Source organism: Bombina bombina, chromosome 1 (genome assembly GCF_027579735.1).
Source record: "Bombina bombina isolate aBomBom1 chromosome 1, aBomBom1.pri, whole genome shotgun sequence".
Classification (NCBI taxonomy): domain Eukaryota; kingdom Metazoa; phylum Chordata; class Amphibia; order Anura; family Bombinatoridae; genus Bombina; species Bombina bombina.
This window is the reverse complement of record NC_069499.1, coordinates 1,464,390,960-1,464,415,937: the sequence shown is the minus strand read 5'-3', so window position 1 is coordinate 1,464,415,937 and position 24,978 is coordinate 1,464,390,960. Positions and strand designations below refer to the sequence as shown.

Below are 24,978 nucleotides of genomic sequence, written 5' to 3'. Positions count from 1 at the left end.
TAAATATCTGTAATTTGTTTATTATTTTCTGTAATTTAGTGTTTTTTTTTTTGTACTTTAGCTAATTTAATTTAGGTACTTGTATTTAATTTAGTCAATTTATTTAATTATAGTGTAGTGTTAGGTGTTATTGCAACAGGTTAGGTTTTATTTTACAGGTACTTTTGTATTTATTTTAGCTAGGTAGTTATTAAATAGTTAATAACTATTTAGTAACTATTCTATCTAGTTAAAATAAATACAAACTTGGATATAAAAAGTCTACTACCCCTGTTAAAATGTCAGGTTTCTGTGATGTAAAAAAATGAGACAAAGATCAATCATTTCAGAACTTTTTCCACCTTTAATGTGACCTATAAACTGTACAACTCCATTGAAAAACAAACTGAAATCTTTTAGGTAAAGGGAAATAAAATAAAATAAAAATAAAATAACATAATTTATGCTTACCTGATAAATTCCTTTCTTCTGTTGTGTGATCAGTCCACGGGTCATCATTACTTCTGGGATATAACTCCTCCCCAACAGGAAATGCAAGAGGATTCACCCAGCAGAGCTGCATATAGCTCCTCCCCTCTACGTCACTCCCAGTCATTCGACCAAGAATCAACGAGAAAGGAGAAACCAAGGGTGAAGTGGTGACTGGAGTATAATTTAAAAGATATTTACCTGCCTTAAAACAGGGCGGGCCGTGGACTGATCACACAACAGAAGAAAGGAATTTATCAGGTAAGCATAAATTATGTTTTCTTCTGTTATGTGTGATCAGTCCACGGGTCATCATTACTTCTGGGATACCAATACCAAAGCAAAAGTACACGGATGACGGGAGGGATAGGCAGGCTCATTATACAGAAGGAACCACTGCCTGAAGAACCTTTCTCCCAAAAATAGCCTCCGAAGAAGCAAAAGTGTCAAATTTGTAAAATTTGGAAAAAGTATGAAGCGAAGACCAAGTTGCAGCCTTGCAAATCTGTTCAACAGAGGCCTCATTCTTAAAGGCCCAAGTGGAAGCCACAGCTCTAGTAGAATGAGCTGTAATTCTTTCAGGAGGCTGCTGTCCAGCAGTCTCATAGGCTAAACGAATTATGCTACGAAGCCAGAAGGAGAGAGAGGTAGCCGAAGCCTTATGACCTCTCCTCTGACCAGAGTACACGACAAACAGGGAAGACGTTTGTCGAAAATCCTTAGTTGCCTGCAAGTAGAACTTGAGGGCACGAACTACATCCAGATTGTGTAGAAGACGTTCCTTCTTTGAAGAAGGATTTGGACACAAGGATGGAACAACAATCTCTTGATTGATATTCCTGTTAGTGACTACCTTAGGTAAGAACCCAGGTTTAGTACGCAGAACTACCTTGTCTGAGTGAAAAATCAGATAAGGAGAATCACAATGTAAGGCTGATAACTCAGAGACTCTTCGAGCCGAGGAAATAGCCATTAAAAACAGAACTTTCCAAGATAACAATTTTATATCAATGGAATGAAGGGGTTCAAACGGAACACCCTGTAAAACGTTAAGAACTAAGTTTAAACTCCATGGCGGAGCAACAGTTTTAAACACAGGCTTGATCCTAGCTAAAGCCTGACAAAAGGCCTGGACGTCTGGATTTTCTGACAGACGCCTGTGTAACAAGATGGACAGAGCTGAGATCTGTCCCTTTAATGAGCTAGCCGATAAACCCTTTTCTAAACCTTCTTGTAGAAAGGACAATATCCTAGGAATCCTAACCTTACTCCAGGAGTAACCTTTGGATTCGCACCAGTATAGGTATTTACGCCATATCTTATGGTAAATCCTTCTGGTAACAGGCTTCCTAGCCTGTATCAGGGTATCAATAACCGACTCAGAAAAACCACGTTTTGATAAAATCAAGCGTTCAATTTCCAAGCAGTCAGCTTCAGAGAAGTTAGATTTTGATGTTTGAATGGACCCTGTATCAGAAGGTCCTGTCTTAGAGGTAGAGACCAAGGCGGACAGGATGACATGTCCACTAGATCTGCATACCAAGTCCTGCGTGGCCATGCAGGCGCTATTAGAATCACTGATGCTCTCTCCTGTTTGATTTTGGCAATCAATCGAGGAAGCAGCGGGAAGGGTGGAAACACATAAGCCATCCCGAAGTTCCAAGGTGCTGTCAAAGCATCTATCAGAACCGCTCCCGGATCCCTGGATCTGGACCCGTAGCGAGGAAGTTTGGCGTTCTGGCGAGACGCCATGAGATCTATCTCTGGTTTGCCCCAACGTCGAAGTATTTGGGCAAAGACCTCCGGATGAAGTTCCCACTCCCCCGGATGAAAAGTCTGGCGACTCAAGAAATCCGCCTCCCAGTTCTCCACTCCCGGGATGTGGATTGCTGACAGGTGGCAAGAGTGAGACTCTGCCCAGCGAATTATCTTTGATACTTCCATCATTGCTAGGGAGCTTCTTGTCCCTCCTTGATGGTTGATGTAAGCTACAGTCGTGATGTTGTCCGACTGAAACCTGATGAACCCCCGAGTTTTTAACTGGGGCCAAGCCAGAAGGGCATGGAGAACTGCTCTTAATTCCAGAATGTTTATTGGCAGGAGACTTTCCTCCTGATTCCATTGTCCCTGAGCCTTCAGAGAATTCCAGACAGCGCCCCAACCTAGTAGGCTGGCGTCTGTTGTTACAATTGTCCAGTCCGGCCTGCTGAATGGCATCCCCCTGGACAGATGTGGCCGAGAAAGCCACCATAGAAGAGAGTTTCTGGTCTCTTGATCCAGATTCAGAGTAGGGGACAAGTCTGAGTAATCCCCATTCCACTGACTCAGCATGCACAATTGCAGCGGTCTGAGATGTAGACGTGCAAAGGGTACTATGTCCATTGCTGCTACCATTAAGCCGATCACCTCCATGCATTGAGCTACTGACGGGAGTTGAATGGAATGAAGGACACGGCATGCATTTAGAAGCTTTGTTAATCTGTCTTCTGTCAGATAAATCTTCATTTCTACAGAATCTATAAGAGTCCCCAAGAATGGAACTCTTGTGAGAGGAAAAAGAGAACTCTTCTTTTCGTTCACTTTCCATCCATGCGACCTTAGAAATGCCAGAACTAACTCTGTATGAGACTTGGCAGTTTGAAAGCTTGAAGCTTGTATCAGAATGTCGTCTAGGTACGGAGCTACCGAAATTCCTCGCGGTCTTAGTACCGCCAGAAGGGCACCCAGAACCTTTGTGAAGATTCTTGGAGCCGTAGCCAATCCGAATGGAAGAGCTACAAACTGGTAATGCCTGTCTAAGAAGGCAAACCTTAGATACCGGTAATGATCTTTGTGAATCGGTATGTGAAGGTAAGCATCCTTTAAATCCACTGTGGTCATGTACTGACCCTTTTGGATCATGGGTAAGATTGTCCGAATAGTTTCCATTTTGAACGATGGAACTCTTAGGAATTTGTTTAGGATCTTTAAATCCAAGATTGGCCTGAAAGTTCCCTCTTTTTTGGGAACCACAAACAGGTTTGAGTAAAACCCTTGTCCTTGTTCCGACCGCGGAACCGGATGGATCACTCCCATTAATAACAGATCTTGTACACAGCGTAGAAACGCTTCTTTCTTTATCTGGTTTGTTGACAACCTTGACAGATGAAATCTCCCTCTTGGGGGAGAGAATTTGAAGTCTAGAAGGTATCCCTGAGATATGATCTCTAGCGCCCAGGGATCCTGAACATCTCTTGCCCAAGCCTGGGCGAAGAGAGAGAGTCTGCCCCCCACTAGATCCGGTCCCGGATCGGGGGCCCTCGGTTCATGCTGTCTTTGGGGCAGCAGCAGGTTTCCTGGCCTGCTTGCCCTTGTTCCAGGACTGGTTAGGTTTCCAGCCTTGTCTGTAACGAGCAACAGCTCCTTCCTGTTTTGGTGCAGTGGAAGTTGATGCTGCTCCTGCTTTGAAATTCCGAAAGGGACGAAAATTAGACTGTCTAGCCTTAGCTTTGGCTTTGTCTTGAGGCAGGGCGTGGCCCTTACCTCCTGTAATGTCAGCGATAATTTCTTTCAAACCGGGCCCAAATAAAGTTTGCCCCTTGAAAGGTATATTAAGTAATTTGGACTTAGAAGTTACATCAGCTGACCAGGATTTTAGCCACAGCGCCCTACGTGCCTGAATGGCGAATCCTGAGTTCTTAGCCGTAAGTTTGGTTAAATGTACTACGGCCTCCGAAATGAATGAATTAGCTAGTTTAAGGACTCTAAGCCTGTCCGTAATGTCGTCCAGCGTAGCTGAACTAAGGTTCTCTTCCAGAGACTCAATCCAAAATGCTGCCGCAGCCGTAATCGGCGCGATGCATGCAAGGGGTTGCAATATAAAACCTTGTTGAACAAACATTTTCTTAAGGTAACCCTCTAATTTTTTATCCATTGGATCTGAAAAAGCACAGCTATCCTCCACCGGGATAGTGGTACGCTTAGCTAAAGTAGAAACTGCTCCCTCCACCTTAGGGACCGTTTGCCATAAGTCCCGTGTGGTGGCGTCTATTGGAAACATCTTTCTAAATATTGGAGGGGGTGAGAACGGCACACCGGGTCTATCCCACTCCTTAGTAACAATTTCAGTTAGTCTCTTAGGTATAGGAAAAACGTCAGTACTCGCCGGTACCGCAAAGTATTTATCCAACCTACACAATTTTTCTGGTATTGCAACAGTGTTACAATCATTAAGAGCCGCTAAAACCTCCCCTAGTAATACACGGAGGTTCTCCAATTTAAATTTAAAATTTGAAATATCTGAATCCAATCTGTTTGGATCAGAACCATCACCCACAGAATGAAGCTCTCCGTCCTCATGTTCTGCAAGCTGTGACGCAGTATCAGACATGGCCCTAGTATTATCAGCGCACTCTGTTCTCACCCCAGAGTGATCACGCTTGCCTCTTAGTTCTGGTAATTTAGCCAAAACTTCAGTCATAACAGTAGCCATATCTTGTAATGTTATCTGTAATGGCCGCCCAGATGTACTAGGCGCCATAATATCACGCACCTCCCGGGCGGGAGATGCAGGTACTGACACGTGAGGCGAGTTAGTCGGCATAACTCTCCCCTCGCTGTTTGGTGAAAATTGTTCAATTTGTACAGATTGGCTTTTATTTAAAGTAGCATCAATACAGTTAGTACATAAATTTCTATTGGGCTCCACCTTGGCATTGGAACAAATGACACAGATATCTTCCTCTGAATCAGACATGTTTAACACACTAGCAATAAACTTGCAACTTGGTTACAATCTTATTTAACAAAAACGTACTGTGCCTCAAAGAAGCACTAAACGATTAAATGACAGTTGAAATAATGAACTGAAAGACAGTTATAGCATCAATCCTTAAAAACAACACAACTTTTAGCAAAGGTTTGTTCCCATTAGTAAAGTAACAATAATTAAATTTGAAACATAAAAATTACAGAGCAACGTTTTTAATCACAGTCAATATATAAGTCTCACAGCTCTGCTGAGAGAATCTACCTCCCTCCAAAGAAGTTTGAAGACCCCTGAGTTCTGTTAGAGATGAACCGGATCATGCAGGAAATACAAGAGTAACTGACTGGAAATTTTTTGATGCGTAGCAAAGAGCGCCAAAAACGGCCCCTCCCCCTCACACACAGCAGTGAGAGAGAAACGAAACTGTCACAATTAAAACAAGCAACTGCCAAGTGGAAAAATAATGCCCAAATATTTATTCACTCAGTACCTCAGAAAATGCAAACGATTCTACATTCCAGCAAAAACGTTTAACATAATAAATACCTATTAAAAGGTTTAATGTACTTTTAACAGAGTAATTCCGGTGAAATACCATCCCCAGAATACTGAAGTGTAGAGTATACATACATGTCATTATAACGGTATGGCAGGATTTTCTCATCAATTCCATTCAGAAAATAAAAACTGCTACATACCTCAATGCAGATTCATCTGCCCGCTGTCCCCTGATCTGAAGCTTTTACCTCCCTCAGATGGCCGAGAAACAGCAATATGATCTTAACTACTCCGGTTAAAATCATAGTAAAAACTCTGGTAGATTCTTCTTCAAACTCTGCCAGAGAGGCAATAACACGCTCCGGTGCTATTGTAAAATAACAAACTTTTGATTGAAGTTATAAAAACTAAGTATAATCACCATAGTCCTCTCACACATCCTATCTAGTTGTTGGGTGCAAGAGAATGACTGGGAGTGACGTAGAGGGGAGGAGCTATATGCAGCTCTGCTGGGTGAATCCTCTTGCATTTCCTGTTGGGGAGGAGTTATATCCCAGAAGTAATGATGACCCGTGGACTGATCACACATAACAGAAGAAAATATGGTTGCATAAGTGTGAACACCCTTAAACTAATACTTTATTGAAGCATCTTTTGATTTTATTACAGCAGTCAGTCTTTTTGGGTATGAGTTTGAGCTTGGCAAGATTTGCCCACTCTTCTTTGCAAAAACACTCTAAATCTGTCAGAATGCGAGGGCATCTCCAGTGCACAGCCCTTCAGATAACCCCACAGATTTTGAATTGGATTCAGGTCTGGGCTCTGGCTGGGCCATCCCAAAACTTTAATCTTCTTCTGGTGAAGCCATTCCTTTGTTGATTTGGATGTATGCTTTGGGTTGTTGTCATGCTGAAAGATGAAGTTCCTCTTCATGTTCAGCTTTCTAGCAGAAGCCTGAAAGTTTTGTGCCAATATTGTCTGGTATTTGGAACTGTTTATTATTCCCTCTACCTTGACTAAGGCCCCAGTTCCAGCTGAAGAAAAACAGCCCAAAGCATGATGCTGCCACCACCATGCTTCACTGTGGGTATGGTGTCCTATCGCATTTAAAAGTCAGTAGTTAAGAGTTTTATGGTACAACGCCGTAACATAAAACTCATAACGAAAGTGCTAAAAAGTACACTAACACCCATAAACTACCTATTAACCCCTAAACCGAGGCCCTCCCGCATCGCAAACACTATAATAAAATTATTAACCCCTAATCTGCCGCTCCGGACACCGCCGCCACCTACATTATACTTATGAACCCCTAATCTGCTGCCCCAACATCGCTGACACCTACATACTATTTATTAACCCCTAATCTGCCGCCCCCAATATCGCCACAACCTACCTACATTTATTAACCCCCTAATCTGCCGCCCCCAACGCCGCCAACACTATAATAAACATATTAACCCCTAAACCGCCGCACTCCCACCTCGCAAACATTAGTTAAATATTATTAACCACTAATCTGCCGTCCCTAACATTGCCGCCACCTACCTACATTTATTAACCCCTAATCTGCCGCCCCCAACGTCGCCGCCACTATACTAAATGTATTAACTCCTAAACCTAACCCTAACACCCCCTAACTTAAATATAATTACAATAAATCTAAATAAAATTCCTATCATAAACTACATTATTCCTATTTAAAACTAAATACTTACCTATAAAATAAACCCTAAGAGTAGCTACAATATAACTAATAGTTATATTGTAGCTAGCTTAGGGTTTATTTTTATTTTACAGGCAACTTTGTATTTATTTTAACTAGGTACAATAGTTATTAAATAGTTATTAACTATTTAATAACTACCTAGCTAAAATAAATACAAAAGTACCTGTAAAATAAAACCTAACCTAAGTTACAATAACGCCTAACACTACACTATAATTAAATACATTTACTAAATTAAATACAATTAAATAAATTAAAATTAATTAGCTAAAGTACAAAAAACAAACACTAAATTACAGAAAATAATAAACAAATTACAGATATTTAAACTAATTACACCTAATCTAATAGCCCTATCAAAATAAAAAAGCCCCCCCCCCCAAATAAAAAGAAACCCTAGTCTAAACTAAACTACCAATAGCCCTTAAAAGGGCCTTTTGCAGGACATTGCCCCAAAGTAATCAGCTCTTTTACCTGTAAAAAAAAATACAAACAACCCCCCCAACAGTAAAACCCACCACCCACACAAACAACCCCCCAAATAAAATACTATCTAAAAAAACCTAAGCTCCCCATTGCCCTGAAAAGGGCATTTGGATGGGCATTGCCCTTAAAAGGGCAGTTAGCTCTTTTTGCAGGTCCAAACCCTAACCTAAAAATAAAACCCACCCAATACACCCTTAAAAAAACCTAACACTAACCCCCTGAAGACCAACTTACAGTTTTGAAGATCCGACATCCATCCTCAATGAAGCGGCAGAAGTCTTCATCGAACTGGGCTGAAGTCCTCAACGAAGCCGGGAGAAGTCTTCATCCAGACGGCATCTTCGATCTTCATCCATCCGATGCTGAGCGGGTCCATCTTCAAGACATCCGACGCGGAGCATCCTCTTCATCTGACGACTACCCGACGAATGAAGGTTCCTTTAAGTGACGTAAAAGATGGATCCCTTAGATTCCGATTGGCTGATAGAATTCTATTAGCCAATCAGAATTAAGGTAGAAAAAATCTTATTGGCTGATGCAATCAGCCAATAGGATTGAGCTCTCATTCTATTGGCTGATTGGAAAAGAGCCAATTACTTTGGGGCAATGCCCCGCAAAAGGCCCTTTTAAGGGCTATTGGTAGTTTAGTTTAGGCTAGGGTATTTTTTTTTTTTTGGTTTTGTTTTTTTGTTTTTTTTAGGGCTATTAGATTAGGTGTAATTAGTTTAAATATCTGTAATTTGTTTATTATTTTCTGTAATTTAGTGTTTGTTTTTTTTGTACTTTAGCTAATTTAATTTAGGTACTTGTATTTAATTTAGTCAATTTATTTAATTATAGTGTAGTGTTAGGTGTTATTGCAACAGGTTAGGTTTTATTTTACAGGTACTTTTGTATTTATTTTAGCTAGGTAGTTATTAAATAGTTAATAACTATTTAGTAACTATTCTATCTAGTTAAAATAAATACAAACTTGGATATAAAAAGTCTACTACCCCTGTTAAAATGTCAGGTTTCTGTGATGTAAAAAAATGAGACAAAGATCAATCATTTCAGAACTTTTTCCACCTTTAATGTGACCTATAAACTATACAACTACATTGAAAAACAAACTGAAATCTTTTAGGTAAAGGGAAATAAAAAAAAATAAAAATAAAATAATATGGTTGCATAAGTGTGAACACCCTTAAACTAATACTTTATTGAAGCATCTTTTGATTTTATTACAGCAGTCAGTCTTTTTGGGTATGAGTTTGAGCTTGGCAAGATTTGCCCACTCTTCTTTGCAAAAACACTCTAAATCTGTCAGAATGCGAGGGCATCTCCAGTGCACAGCCCTTCAGATAACCCCACAGATTTTGAATTGGATTCAGGTCTGGGCTCTGGCTGGGCCATCCCAAAACTTTAATCTTCTTCTGGTGAAGCCATTCCTTTGTTGATTTGGATGTATGCTTTGGGTTGTTGTCATGCTGAAAGATGAAGTTCCTCTTCATGTTCAGCTTTCTAGCAGAAGCCTGAAAGTTTTGTGCCAATATTGTCTGGTATTTGGAACTGTTTATTATTCCCTCTACCTTGACTAAGGCCCCAGTTCCAGCTGAAGAAAAACAGCCCAAAGCATGATGCTGCCACCACCATGCTTCACTGTGGGTATGGTGTTCTATTGGTCATCTGCAGTGTTGTTTTTGCGCCAAACAAATCTTTTGGAATTATGGCCAAAAAGTTCAACTTTGGTTTCATCAGACCAGAACATCTTTTCCCACATGCTTTTGCAAAATTTAGCCGGGCTTGGATGTTTTTTTTTGTAAGAAAAGGCTTCCGTCTTGCCACTCTACCCCATAGCCCAGACATATGAAGAATACGGGCGATTGTTGTCACATGTACCACACAACCAGTACTTGCCAGATATTCCTGCAGCTCCTTTAATGTTGCTGTAGGCCTCTTGGCAGCCTCCCAGACCAGTTTTCTTCTCATCTTTTCATCAATTTTGGAGGGACATCCAGTTCTTGGTAATGTCACTGTTGCACCATATTTTCTGCACTTGATGATGACTGTCTTCACTGTGTTCCATGGTATATCTAATGTCTTGGAAATTCTTTTGTGCCCTTCTCCTGACTGATACCTTTTAACAATGAGATCCCTCTGATGCTTTAGAAGCTCTCTGCAGACCATGGCTTTTGCTGTAGGATGCTACTAACAAAATGTCAGGAAAGACCTACTAGAACAGCTGAACTTTATTTGGGGTTAACCAGAGGCACTTTAAATGATGACAGGTGTGTACTGACTCCTATTTAACATGATTTTGAATGTGATTGCTTAATTCTGAACACAGCTACATCCCCAGTTATAAAAGGGTGTTCAAACTTATGCAACCAGATTATTTTATTTTTTTATTTCCCTTTACCTAAAAGATTTCAGTTTGTTTTTCAATTGAGTTGTACAGTTTATAGGTCACATTAAAGGTGGAAAAAAGTTATGAAATGATTTATCTTTGTCTCATTTTTTTACATCACAGAAACCTGACATTTTAACAGGGGTGTGTAGACTTTTTATATCCACTGTATATTGTAGCTAGCTTAGGGTTTATTTTATAGGTAAGTATTTAGATTTAAATAGGAATAATGTAGTTAATGATAGGAATTTTATTTAGACTTATTTAAATTATATTTAAGTTAGGGGGTGTTAGGGTTAGACTTAGGTTTAGGGGTTAATACATTTAGTATAGTGGCGGCGGGGTTGGGGGCGGCAGATTAGGGGTCAATAAATGTAGGTAGGTGGCGGCGATGTTAGGGACGGCAGATTATGGGTTAATATTTAACTAATGTTTTTGAGGCGGGAGTGTGGCGGTTTAGGGGTTAATATGTTTATTATAGTGTCTGCGACGTTGTGGGCGGCAGATTAGGGGTTAATAAATATAATGTAGGTGGCGGCGATGTTGGGGGCAGCAGATTAGGGGTTCATAAGTATAATGTAGGTGGCGGCGGTGTCCGGAGCAGCAGATTAGGGGTTAATAAGAATAATGTAGGTATCAGCGTTAATAAGTGTAGGGGTTAATAAGGGGTTAATAAGTATAAGATTAGGGGTGTTTAGACTCGGGGTTCATGTTAGGGTGTTAGGTGTAAACATAAAATGTGTTTCCCCATAGGAATCAATGGGGCTGTGTTAGTGAGTTTTACACTGCTTTTTTGCAGGTGTTAGACTTTTTCTTAGCCGGCTCTCCCCGTTGATCCCTATGGGGAAATCGTGCACGAGCACGTACGACCAGCTCACTGCTGACTTAACCCCTTAAGGACCAGCGACGTACCCTGTATGTCGCTGGCCTTTTTTTGGGACTTGATTGCTTTATAGCGCGGTCTTGCCACCAACGTTAAGACTGCTCTATTCCACAAAGCCTTCTGGAGGGAGGGCATTAATAGCGTGTTCTTGCTAGACTTGTGCTATTATGTCCTGAAAAAACCCTTAACGACCAGTGACATACAGGGTACATTGTGGTCATTAAGGGGTTAAGCAGCGCTGGTATTGGAGTTCGGTAATGAGCAAAATTTTGCTCAACGCTCACTTCTTGTCTTTTAACGACGGGTTTGTAAAAACTCGTAATACCAGCGCTGCAGGTGAGTGGTGAGACAAAACTGCTTGTTAGCACCGCATAGCCTCTAACGCAAAACTCGTAATCTAGGTGATTGTCTTTCAAAATTCAGATAGAGCTCACAATTTCAAACAACTTTCAAATTTACTTATTTTATCAAATTGCCTTTATTCTTTTGGTATCATTTGTTGAAGGAGCAGCAATGCACTACTGTGAGCATGCTATAGAATCTTGAATGAAAAAAAAAAAGGTTTTATGTCCCTTTAAAGAGCCATAATAGTCAAACTATGGCCATTTAAATTAAAAAACAATACGAAATTGTTTTTAAGGGAATTCCACATTGATGAACTTTACCAATTCCTGCAACATTCTACAAAGTGATTGCTTAACGTGCAATAAAACATGTTGAGATCTGTGCATATCCTAAAGGACTAATTAAGTAAAACTAGTTTGCTTATTTTCAATTTTGAAACATTTTTTTAATGCAAAGTTTCTTACAAAGCCATGTTTGTGATGGAAAACGTTATCAATGTTTTCCATCAGAAACACAGGCATTGTATTTCAACTGAGTTCACAAAAGCTTATTTGCTTCTAGGCATGCTCCAGCAGATAATGAGTGTTAAAGGGACAGTATACTCAGAAATTTAAAGGGACACTAAACCCCAAATTTTTCTTTCATGATTCGGGTAGCGAATACAATTTTAAACAACATTCCAATTTACTTATATTATCTAATTTGCTTCATTCTTTAGATATCATTTGTTGAATAAATATCAATGCACATGTATGAGCCAATCACACAAGGCATTTATGGGCAGCCACCAATCAGCAGCTACTGAGCCTATCTAGATATGCTTTTCAGCAAAGGATATAAAGAGAATGAAGCACATTACATAATAGAAGTACATTAGAAAGTTGTTTAAAATTGCATGCTCTTTCTAAATCATGAAAGAAGAAAATTGGGTTTCATGTTCCTTTAAACCTCAAATTTCCGTTAAACCTCAAATTTACATTTGCATGATGTGTTAAACACAAGTTTCATTAATCACATTTTAAATAAGTTTTTTTTTTAAACTATTAATTCTATCACAAAACTTACCCCCCTTGTATATTAACAGTCCGCCTACTGATCCGAATGCATTTTTTTCACTATTTTCAATAAATTTTCCATCCACCTATAGTAAAATTATCTGTCGCGCTATAGACAAGATATGTGAACGCGCACCCGATGCCATCATTAATTCAGAGTTTATTATTTACTAACGTTCACGTGAAGCGATCGATGCTTAGAACATCGGCATTGACGTATGTGCAATTGTAATTACATACAAAGCCGCTCTGTAAAGACATAATCATGAGTGAGCTTCAGTGGGAGGAAATGTAGGCGTTACAAAATTTGCATGTGGAAAGAACAGAATAGATCTAGACCACCCATATTAGAGATGACATTGAGGGGTTGGAGAACAAACGGCCATTAACGGTTACACTCGAAAATGTAAGATCAAATAAAACATGGAAAAAACATAATTTATGCTTACCTGATAAATTTATTTCTCTTGTAGTGTATCCAGTCCACGGATCATCCATTACTTATGGGATATATTCTCCTTCCCAACAGGAAGCTGCAAGAGTCCACCCACAGCAAAGCTGCTATATAGCTCCTCCCCTAACTGCCATTACCAGTCATTCGACCGAAAACATGCAGAGAAAGGAAAACCATAGGGTGCAGTGGTGACTGTAGTTTAATGGAAAAATTACCTGCCTTAAAGTGACAGGGCGGGCCGTGGACTGGATACACTACAAGAGAAATAAATTTATCAGGTAAGCATAAATTATGTTTTCTCTTGTTAAGTGTATCCAGTCCACGGATCATCCATTACTTATGGGATACCAATACCAAAGCTAAAGTACACGGATGATGGGAGGGACAAGGCAGGTACTTAAACGGAAGTTACCACTGCCTGTAAAAAACCCTTTCTCCCAAAAATAGCCTCAGAAGAAGCAAGGTATCAAATTTGTTAAATTTGAAAAAGTATGAAACACAGACCAAGACTCCGTCTTGTAATCTGTTCAACAGAAGCCACATTTAAAAAAGGGCCAAGTGAAAACCACAGCTCTAGTAGAATGAGCTGTAATCCCTTCAGGAGGCTGCTGTCCAGCAGTCTCATAAGCTAAATGAATTATGCTTTTTAACCAAAAAGACAGAGAGGTTGCTGAAGTCCTTTGACCTCTCCTCTGTCCAGAATAGACAACAAACAAGGTGAATGTTTGATGAAAATCTGTAGTAGCTTGTAAGTAAAACTTTAAAACACGAACCACGTCCAAATTGTGTAATAGACGTTCCTTCTTTGAAGAAGGATTAGGATACAAGAATGGAACAACAATCTCTTGAGTGATATTCTTGTTAGATACCACCTTAGGTAAAAACCCAGGTTGGTACACAGGACTACCTTATCCGTACGGAGAACCAGATAAGGAGAATCACATTGCAACGCAGATAACTCGGAGACTCTATGAGCCGAGGAAATAGCTACCAAAAAGGAACTTTCCAAGATAGAAGTTTGATATCTATGGAATGAAAAGGTTCAAATGGAACTCCTTGAAGAACCTTAAGAACCAGCTTTAAGCTCCATGGCGGAGCAACATTTTTAACGACAGGCTTGGTTCTAACCAAAGCCTGACCAAATGCCTGAACGTCTAGAATACCTGCCAGACGCTTGTGCAAAAGAATAGACAGAGTAGAAATCTGTCCTTTTAAAGAACTAGCTGACAACCCTTTTCTCAAAATCATCTTGGAGAAAAGATAATATCCTGGGAATCCAGACTTTACTCCATGAGTAACCCTTGGATTCATAACAATAAGATATTTACACCATATCTTATGTTAAATTTTCCTAGAGACAGGCTTTTATGCCTGTATTAAGGTATCAATTACTGACTCGGAGAAGCCATGCTTTGATAACATCAAGCGTTCTGTCTCCAGGCAGTCCATCTCAGATTAGTTATATTTAGATGGTTGAAAAGACCCTGAGGTAGAGGGTCCTGTCTCAGAAGCAGAGACCGTGGTGGAAAGGATGACATGTCCACCAGATCTGCATACCAGGTCCTGCGTGGCCACGCAGGCGCTGTCAAAAGCACCAAAGCACTCTCCTGCTTGATCTTGTGCAAACCCCTCCGGAGGGAATTCCCACTCCCCCGGATGAAAAGTCTGGCGACTTAGAAAATCTGCCTCCCAGTTCTCAACACCTGGGATAGGGATAGCTTTTAGACAAGAGTGAGTCTCTGTCCAGTGAATTATTTTAAGACTTCTAACATTGCTAGGGAACTTCTGTTCCCCCTTGATGGTTGATGTAAGCCACAGTCGTGATATTGTCCGACTGAAATATGATGTACCTCAGAGTTGCTAACTGAGGCCAAGTCTGAAGAGCATGGAATATTGCTCCCAGTTCCAGAATATTCATTAGAAGGAGGGTCTCCTCCTGAGTCCACTATCCCTGAGCCTTCAGGGAGTTCCAGACTGTATCCCAACCTAAAAGGCTGGCATCTGTTGTAACAATTGTCCCATCTGACCTGCGGAAGGTCATACCCTTGGACAGATGGACCCGAGATAGTCACCAGAGAAGAGAATCTCTGGTTTCTTGGTCCGGATTTAACAGGAGAACAAATCTGTGTAATCCCCGTTCCTCTGGCTGAGCATGCATAGTTGCAGTGGTCTGAAATGTAGGCGTGCAAACGGTACTATGTCCCTTGCCGCTACCATTAAGCCTATTACATTCATGTACTGAGCCACCAAAGGGCGCGGATGGAATGAAGAACACGGCAGAAATTTAGAAACTTTGACAACCTGGACTCCGTCAGGTAAATTTTAATTTCTACAAAATCTATCAGAATCCCTAGGAGGGAAACCCTTGATATTGGGGATAGAGAACTCTTTCCTTGTTCACTTTCCACCCATGCGATCTCAGAAATGCCAGTACTACGTCCGTATGAGACTTGGCAACTTGGATGTTTGACGCCTGTATCAGGATGTCGTCTAAATTAGGTGGCCAGTTCTATGCCCCGCGGCCTAAGGACCGCCAAAGTGACCCCAGAACCTCCATAAAGATTCTAGGGGCTGTAGTTAACCCAAAGGAAAGAGCTACAAACTGGTAATGCCTGTCTAGAAAGGCAAACCTGAAAAAACGATGGTGATCTTTATGCATCGTAATGTGAGGATAAGCATCCTTCAAATCCATTGTAGTCCTCTATTGACTCTCCTGGATCATAGTTAAGATGGTACGAATAGTTTCCATCTTAAATGATAGAATTCTAAAGAATTTGTTTAAGATCTTTTAGATCCAAAATAGGTCTGAAGGTTTCCTTTCCTTGGGAACCACAAACCGATTTGAGGAAAACTGTGTCCCTGTTCCTCTATTGGAACTGAATGGGTCACGTACACAATGCAAGAATGTCTCTTTCTTTATCTGGTTTGCAGATAAATGTGAAAGGCAAAAACTCCCCTTTTTTGGGGGGGAAAGCTTTGAAATCCAGAAGATATCTCTGGGGTATAATTTCCAATGCACAGGGATCCTGGGCATCTCTTGCCCACGCCTGGGCGAAGAATGAAGTCTGCCCCCTATAGGATCCGTTACCAGATAGGGGTCCGTTCCTCATGCTGTTTTAGAGGCAGCAGCAGCAGGCTCCTTGACCTGCTTATCTTTGTTCCAGGTCCGGTTGTCTCCAGACCGCCTTGGACTGAGCAAAAGTTCCCTCTTATTTTGCCTTAGAGGAAGTTGATGCCACACCTGCCTTGAATTTTCGAAAGGCACGAAAATTAGGCCTTTTTTGTCCCTTGATTTGGACCTGTCCTGAGGAAGGGCATGATCTTTTCCTCCAGTGATATAAGTAATAATCTCCTTCAAACTAGGCCTGAATAGGGTCTGCCCCTTGAAGGGAAGTTAAGTAGCTTATTTATTAAAGTCACGACAGCTGACCATGATATAAGCCATAGCGCTCTGCGCGCCAGTATAGTAAAAAACAGAATTCTTAGCCGTTAGTCTAGTCAAAGGAACAAAGGCATCAGAAAACAAAGGAATTGGCTAGCTTAAGTGCTCTAAGCTTGTCAAATATATTCATCCAATGGAGCCTGTAAAGCCTCATCAAGAGACTCAAACCAGAACGCAGCAGCAGCAGTGACAGGAGCAATGCGTGCAAGGGGCTGCAGGATAAAACCTTGTTGAATAAACATTTTTTATCCATTGGATCTAAAAAAGCACAACAGTCCTCGCCAGAGGTAGTGGTACGCTTAGCTAGAGTAGAAACTCTTCTCTCCACCTTAGGAACTGTCTGCCATAAGTCCCGTGTGGTGGCAACTATTAGAAAACATTCTTCTAAAAAATAGGAGGGGAAGAGAACGGCACACCTGGTCTATCCCATTCCTTATGAAAAATTTTAGTAAACCTCTTTAAGTATTGGAAAAACATAAGTACACACCGGCACTGCATATTATTTATCCAGTCTACACAATTTCTCTGGCACTGCGATTGTACACATTCATTCAGAGCAGCTAAAGCCTCCCTGAGCAACAAGTGGAGGTTCTCAAGCATAAATTTTAAATGTAGAAATATCAGAATCAGGTTAAATCATCTTCCCTGAGTCACAAATATCACCCACAGACTAAGTATATTGTGAGGTAGTATCAGACATGGTTCTTAAAGCGTCTGTATGCTCTGTATCTACCCCCAGAGCTGTTTTGCTTTCCTTTAATTTCAGGTAGTCTGACTAATACTGCTGCCAGTGTATTATACACAACCTTTGCCATGTCTTGTAAAATAAACTCTATGGGCGCCATTGATATACTTGGCGCCATTTGAGCGTGAGTCCCTGGAGCGGGAGTCAAAGGGTCTGACACGTGGGGAGAGTTAGTCGGCATAACTTCCCCCTCGACAGAATCCTCTGGTAAAATAAACGCTATGGGTGCCCTTGATGTACTTGGCGCCATTTGAGCGTGAGTCCCTAAAGCGGGAGTCAAAGGGTCTGACACGTGGGGAGAGTTAGTCGGCATAACTTCCCCCTCGACAGAATCCTCTGGTGATAATGTTTTTAAATACAAAAAATGATCTTTATTGTTTAACATGAAATCAGTACATCTGGTACACATTCTAAAATGGGGTTCCACCATGGCTTTAAACATAATAAACACAGAGCCTCCTCTATGTTAGACATGTTAGAACTAATAAAGAGACTAGTAAGCTTGGAAAACACTTTAAATCAAGTTAACAAGCAAATATAACAAACGTTACTGTGTCTTTAAGAGAAACAAATTTTGTCAAAATTTGAAAAACAGTGAAAAAAGGCAGTAAATCAAACGAAATTTTTACAGTACATGTAATAAGTTAACAGAGCATTGCACCCACTTGCAAATGGATGATTAACCCCTTAATGCAAAAAACAGACATTAGGCCCCAATAAGTTTTATCACCAAACATATGTTAAAAAACGATTAAACATGCCAGCAAACGTTTTAAAACACATTCTTATAAGAGTATGTATGTCTATTAATAAGCCTGATCCAGTCGCTATCACTGCATTTAAGGCTTTACTTACATTACTTCGGTATCAGCAGTATTTTCTTAGTCAATTCCATTCCTTAGAAAAATATATTACTGCACATACCTTAGCATATATCTCTATCAATCAGCCTGGTACCAGTCGCTTTCACTGCATTTAAAGGCTGTACTTACATTACTTCGGTATCAGCAGTATTTTCTTAGTCAATTCCATTCCTTAGAAAAATATTTTACTGCACATACCTTATTTGCAGGAAAACCTGCACGCCATTCCCCCTCTGAAGTACCTTACTCCTCAGAATGTGTGAGAACAGCAACTGGATCTTAGTTACGTCTGCTAAGATCATAGAAAAAACGCAGGCAGATTCTTCTTCCAAATACTGCCTGAGATAAACAGCACACTCCGGTGCCATTTAAAAATAACAAACTTTTGATTGAAGAAATAAACTAAGTATAAAAAACCACAGACTCTCACGACCTCCTATCTATGTTGAGACTTGCAAGAGAATGACTGGTAATGGCAGTTAGGGGAGGAGCTATATAGCAGCTTTGCTGTGGGTGGACTCTTGCAGCTTCCTGTTGGGAAGGAGAATATATCCCATAAGTAATGGATGATCCGTGGACTGGATACACTTAACAAGAGAAAATATTGTTTATTAAAATGAATTAATACGTTTCAAATGTAATGGCAAAGACGAACATTGCCCATGATTTTAGTATGTGTGAATTTACTGACCCTTTAAAGTCTTATATGCTACCATATTAATGGTGGATATAGAAGCAACCATAAAAGGAATTTTGTGGGGGGGAGTTAGAGCTGTACAATTTAGAAATGTAAAAGAAAGGGTTAATGGCGAGGCACTGCAGTATAAATTTGCAGGTAAAGTAATTAAAAGTACATAATACTATATTTTGTTTCTATCCCAACTTGTTTTATGTCCCTTTAAATCAGAACACAAACTCATTTGAATCCATTCCTAATTGTCTATAGAAAACTATAATCAGTACACTAGTAATTTTGTTCCTAAACTGGCTCTTGATTTGTAAAACCTTATGCTAACAAAATGACAGTGTTGAATGATTTTAAACATGTGTTTTCTCATTAGTATTAAACCAATTAGCCATCACATTTGATGTGTGTGCTCTCCTGGAAGTCTGAGAAACCACCCTTGAAAAGCACTATTTTTTTTATAGTGTTGTGAACAATTCTCCAGTTATAATGTATACTAATATCAGCATTTTATTAATTTAAATATTAGCAACTAATGGATTGAAATGCATTAGAAAAAGAAGGGAAATTAATATATAGATAGATAGATAGATAGATAGATAGATAGATAGATAGATAGATGGATAGAACAAAACTTCTTTTAGATGCCAAAAAAATGACTTTAATGAACCCTGTGAATATGACACAAGGGAGAATATGTTACCTGTCGGATGGGCTCAGGCACCCTGTGCTTGCAACATAAGTGGACCAAGCGCACGGCTGACTTTAGGCTCATTTTATGTCCCACAGAGATATAGATAGGTTTAGAGCTCTTGCTGGAACTCTTTAAGGCCTGGGAAGAAGATACGGTTGAAGACAGATGAGGATGAAGATAAGAGCTTGTTGGACTATTAGAACATTACTGCTGTCCTATTTCAAGTCTCTCCTATAAATGGTGACACAGAAACAATGCAGTACAATGGGTCTACATGGGTAGCATCAGCTGTACCCAGCCTTAACATATATCGAATTTTAAAGGGCATAATAATGTAAAAATGCCAGAACATTGCATTTTTTTTGCATTACTACTTTGTGTTTAACCACTACAAATGGAAAAAACTAAATGGTTAGGGACACTAACCCCAATTTTTTTATTTTGTGATTCAGATAGAGTATGAAATTTTAAGCACCTTTCTAATTTACTCCTATTATCAAATGTTCTTCATTCTCTTGTTATCTTTATTTGAAAAGCAAGAACGTACATTTAGATTCTGGCCTGTTTTTGGCGAACAACCTGAGTTGTTCTTGCTGATTGGTAGATAAATTCACCCACCAATACACAAGTGCTCCTTAGCTTAGATGCCTTCTTTTTCAAATAAAGATAGCAAGAGAACGAAGAAAAATTGATAATATGAGTAAATTAGAAAGTTGCTTAAAATTGCATGCTCTATCTGAATCATAATGATAAACAAAATAGAACATGAACTAAAAATTTTTATTTTATAACTCAGATATAACTTACATTTTAAAATAACTTTTCAATTTACTTCTATGATCAATTTTGCTACATTCTTTTGGTATCCTTTAATGAAGGAGCATCAATGTACTGCTGGGAGATACCTTAACACACCAGAAAGCCAATGACAATAGACATATGTGCAGCTACCAATCATCAGCTAGCTCCCAGCTAAAGAGCCTACCTAGGTATCCTTTTCAGCAAACGATAGCAAGAGAATGGAGCAAATTAGATAATAGAAGTAAATTGGAAAACTATTTAAAATTGTATGTTCTATACAAATCATGAAAGATTTTTTTTTAGGTTTCATGTCCCATTTAATAGGTGACGTGTGTAATTATCCTGTTGTGTGCCAAAACCATATAGATATGTGTGTATTTATTAAGACAGTGTCAATGCTGATTTGGCTAATTTATTAGAGTAAAAGCACTTATCATTAAAGGTTTAATATGATTGTAGATGTTTGGTGACGTTGTCTCCTTATGTGATACAATATGGCAATGGGTAATTTCCAAGTGTTCTGCCTATGCATAAAACCAGTGGCACGTTAACCCCTTAACCACCAGTGATGTACCCTGTACGTCACTGGTCTTTCTATGGGCCCTGCATTTTTAATATCGCAGTCTTGCAGCCATTTCTGGTGGCCAGCAGGAGGGACCTGCACTATTATAACCCAAAATAATAAACTATAATAACCAGCCATGTACAGGGTACGTCGTGGTCGTTAACGAACATTTTTTTACCAAGCCGTTAAAGGGATAGGAAAGTCAAAATTAAACTTGCTTGATTCAGACAGAGCATGTCATTTTAAGACACTTTTAAATTCACTTCTATTTTCAAATGTGCTTCGTTCTCTTAGTATCCTTTGTTAAAAAATGAATACGCACATATCCTACACTAGTGGGAGCTGCTGCTAATTGGTGCCTGCGCACATTTGTCTCTTGTGATTGGCTAAATAGATATTTTCATCTTCCTGTCAGTAGTGCAATGCTGTTCCTTCAGCAATGGATAACAAGAGAATGAAGAAAATGTGATAATAGAATTAAATTGGAAAGTTGTTTAAAATTGTATGTTCTATCTGAATCATAAAAGAAAATGTTGGGGTTTACTATCCCTTTAATGAAAAAAGTGCTGGCGATAGAACAATGAAAATGGCTGATTGTGATTGGGTCAACATGAAAAAGGGCTCATCTGCAGCCGTTAATATACCAAAAAAAATATAAAAAGATTTTGATTATGATCAACCTATGCACGAGGTCAGTAACGCAAAAATCACACCATAGAACTTACAAATAACATCATTGCAATAGTAAATCTGCTGTACTTACAGTGCCCAGAATGCAGCCTGTGTCGCCGGTCAGTTGAAACATATCGCCACTATCCTGCAGCTGTCGGATCTAGATCAAAATAACAATGGAAATATCAATAAAGGGTCATACCCCCCCCCCAAAAAAAAAAAAATGATTCAGATAGTGTCATTTAAAAAAAAAACAAAAAAAACAGAATTTATGTTTACCTGATAAATTACTTTCTCCAACGGTGTGTCCGGTCCACGGCGTCATCCTTACTTGTGGGATATTCTCCTCCCCAACAGGAAATGGCAAAGAGCCCAGCAAAGCTGGTCACATGATCCCTCCTAGGCTCCGCCTACCCCAGTCATTCGACCGACGTTAAGGAGGAATATTTGCATAGGAGAAACCATATGATACCGTGGTGACTGTAGTTAAAGAAAATAAATTATCAGACCTGATTAAAAAAACCAGGGCGGGCCGTGGACCGGACACACCGTTGGAGAAAGTAATTTATCAGGTAAACATAAATTCTGTTTTCTCCAACATAGGTGTGTCCGGTCCACGGCGTCATCCTTACTTGTGGGAACCAATACCAAAGCTTTAGGACACGGATGAAGGGAGGGAGCAAATCAGGTCACCTAAATGGAAGGCACCACGGCTTGCAAAACCTTTCTCCCAAAAATAGCCTCAGAAGAAGCAAAAGTATCAAACTTGTAAAATTTGGTAAAAGTGTGCAGTGAAGACCAAGTCGCTGCCCTACATATCTGATCAACAGAAGCCTCGTTCTTGAAGGCCCATGTGGAAGCCACAGCCCTAGTGGAATGAGCTGTGATTCTTTCGGGAGGCTGCCGTCCGGCAGTCTCGTAAGCCAATCTGATGATGCTTTTAATCCAAAAAGAGAGAGAGGTAGAAGTTGCTTTTTGACCTCTCCTTTTACCAGAATAAACAACAAACAAGGAAGATGTTTGTCTAAAATCCTTTGTAGCATCTAAATAGAATTTTAGAGCGCGAACAACATCCAAATTGTGCAACAAACGTTCCTTCTTTGAAACTGGTTTCGGACACAGAGAAGGTACGATAATCTCCTGGTTAATGTTTTTGTTAGAAACAACTTTTGGAAGAAAACCAGGTTTAGTACGTAAAACCACCTTATCTGCATGGAACACCAGATAAGGAGGAGAACACTGCAGAGCAGATAATTCTGAAACTCTTCTAGCAGAAGAGATTGCAACTAAAAACAAAACTTTCCAAGATAATAACTTAATATCAACGGAATGTAAGGGTTCAAACGGAACCCCCTGAAGAACTGAAAGAACTAAATTGAGACTCCAAGGAGGAGTCAAAGGTTTGTAAACAGGCTTAATTCTAACCAGAGCCTGAACAAAGGCTTGAACATCTGGCACAGCTGCCAGCTTTTTGTGAAGTAACACAGACAAGGCAGAAATCTGTCCCTTCAGGGAACTTGCAGATAATCCTTTTTCCAATCCTTCTTGAAGGAAGGATAGAATCTTAGGAATCTTAACCTTGTCCCAAGGGAATCCTTTAGATTCACACCAACAGATATATTTTTTCCAAATTTTGTGGTAAATTTTTCTAGTTACAGGCTTTCTGGCCTGAACAAGAGTATCGATAACAGAATCTGAGAACCCTCGCTTCGATAAGATCAAGCGTTCAATCTCCAAGCAGTCAGCTGGAGTGAAACCAGGTTCGGATGTTCGAACGGACCCTGAACAAGAAGGTCTCGTCTCAAAGGTAGCTTCCAAGGTGGAGCCGATGACATATTCACCAGATCTGCATACCAAGTCCTGCGTGGCCACGCAGGAGCTATAAAGATCACCGACGCCCTCTCCTGATTGATCCTGGCTACCAGCCTGGGGATGAGAGGAAACGGCGGGAACACATAAGCTAGTTTGAAGGTCCAAGGTGCTACTAGTGCATCCACTAGAGCCGCCTTGGGATCCCTGGATCTGGACCCGTAGCAAGGAACTTTGAAGTTCTGACGAGAGGCCATCAGATCCATGTCTGGAATGCCCCACAGCTGAGTGACTTGGGCAAAGATTTCCGGATGGAGTTCCCACTCCCCCGGATGCAATGTCTGACGACTCAGAAAATCCGCTTCCCAATTTTCCACTCCTGGGATGTGGATAGCGGACAGGTGGCAGGAGTGAGACTCCGCCCATAGAATGATTTTGGTCACTTCTTCCATCGCTAGAGAACTCCTTGTTCCCCCCTGATGGTTGATGTACGCAACAGTTGTCATGTTGTCTGATTGAAACCGTATGAACTTGGCCCTCGCTAGCTGAGGCCAAGCCTTGAGAGTATTGAATATCGCTCTCAGTTCCAGAATATTTATCGGTAGAAGAGATTCTTCCCGAGACCAAAGACCCTGAGCTTTCAGGGCTCCCCAGACCGCGCCCCAGCCCATCAGACTGGCGTCGGTCGTGACAATGACCCACTCTGGTCTGCGGAATGTCATCCCTTGTGACAGGTTGTCCAGGGACAGCCACCAACGGAGTGAGTCTCTGGTCCTCTGATTTACTTGTATCTTCGGAGACAAGTCTGTATAATCCCCATTCCACTGACTGAGCATGCACAGTTGTAATGGTCTTAGATGAATGCGCGCAAAAGGAACTATGTCCATTGCCGCGACCATCAACCCGATCACTTCCATGCACTGAGCTATGGAAGGAAGAGGAACGGAATGAAGTATCCGACAAGAGTCTAGAAGCTTTGTTTTTCTGGCCTCTGTCAGAAATATCCTCATTTCTAAGGAGTCTATTATTGTTCCCAAGAAGGGAACCCTTGTTGACGGAGATAGAGAACTCTTTTCCACGTTCACTTTCCATCCGTGAGATCTGAGAAAGGCCAGGACGATGTCCGTGTGAGCCTTTGCTTGAGGAAGGGACGACGCTTGAATCAGAATGTCGTCCAAGTAAGGTACTACAGCAATGCCCCTTGGTCTTAGCACAGCTAGAAGGGACCCTAGTACCTTTGTGAAAATCCTTGGAGCAGTGGCTAATCCGAAAGGAAGCGCCACGAACTGGTAATGCTTGTCCAGGAATGCGAACCTTAGGAACCGATGATGTTCCTTGTGGATAGGAATATGTAGATACGCATCCTTTAAATCCACCGTGGTCATGAATTGACCTTCCTGGATGGACCGTGGTCATGAATTGACCTTCCTGGATGGAAGGAAGAATAGTTCGAATGGTTTCCATCTTGAACGATGGAACCTTGAGAAACTTGTTCAAGATCTTGAGATCTAAGATTGGTCTGAACGTTCCCTCTTTTTTGGGAACTATGAACAGATTGGAGTAGAACCCCATCCCTTGTTCTCTTAATGGAACAGGATGAATCACTCCCAGTTTTAACAGGTCTTCTACACAATGTAAGAATGCCTGT

General features: G+C 40.5%; 1 protein-coding gene across 6 annotated transcripts in view; it reads right to left on the bottom strand.

Annotated features, from left to right (window-relative positions):
* ENDOV (endonuclease V) overlaps positions 1–24,978 on the bottom strand; it is a 379,967-nt gene that overhangs the window by 177,642 nt on the left and 177,347 nt on the right. For all 6 annotated transcript variants that reach the window (XM_053706533.1, XM_053706549.1, XM_053706542.1 and 3 more), the window contains 2 exons: positions 21,613–21,681; positions 19,493–19,621 (listed from right to left, as the gene is read on the bottom strand). In XM_053706533.1, the coding sequence (XP_053562508.1) occupies positions 19,493–19,621; positions 21,613–21,681 (198 nt within the window). The remainder of the gene's footprint in view (positions 1–19,492; positions 19,622–21,612; positions 21,682–24,978) is intronic.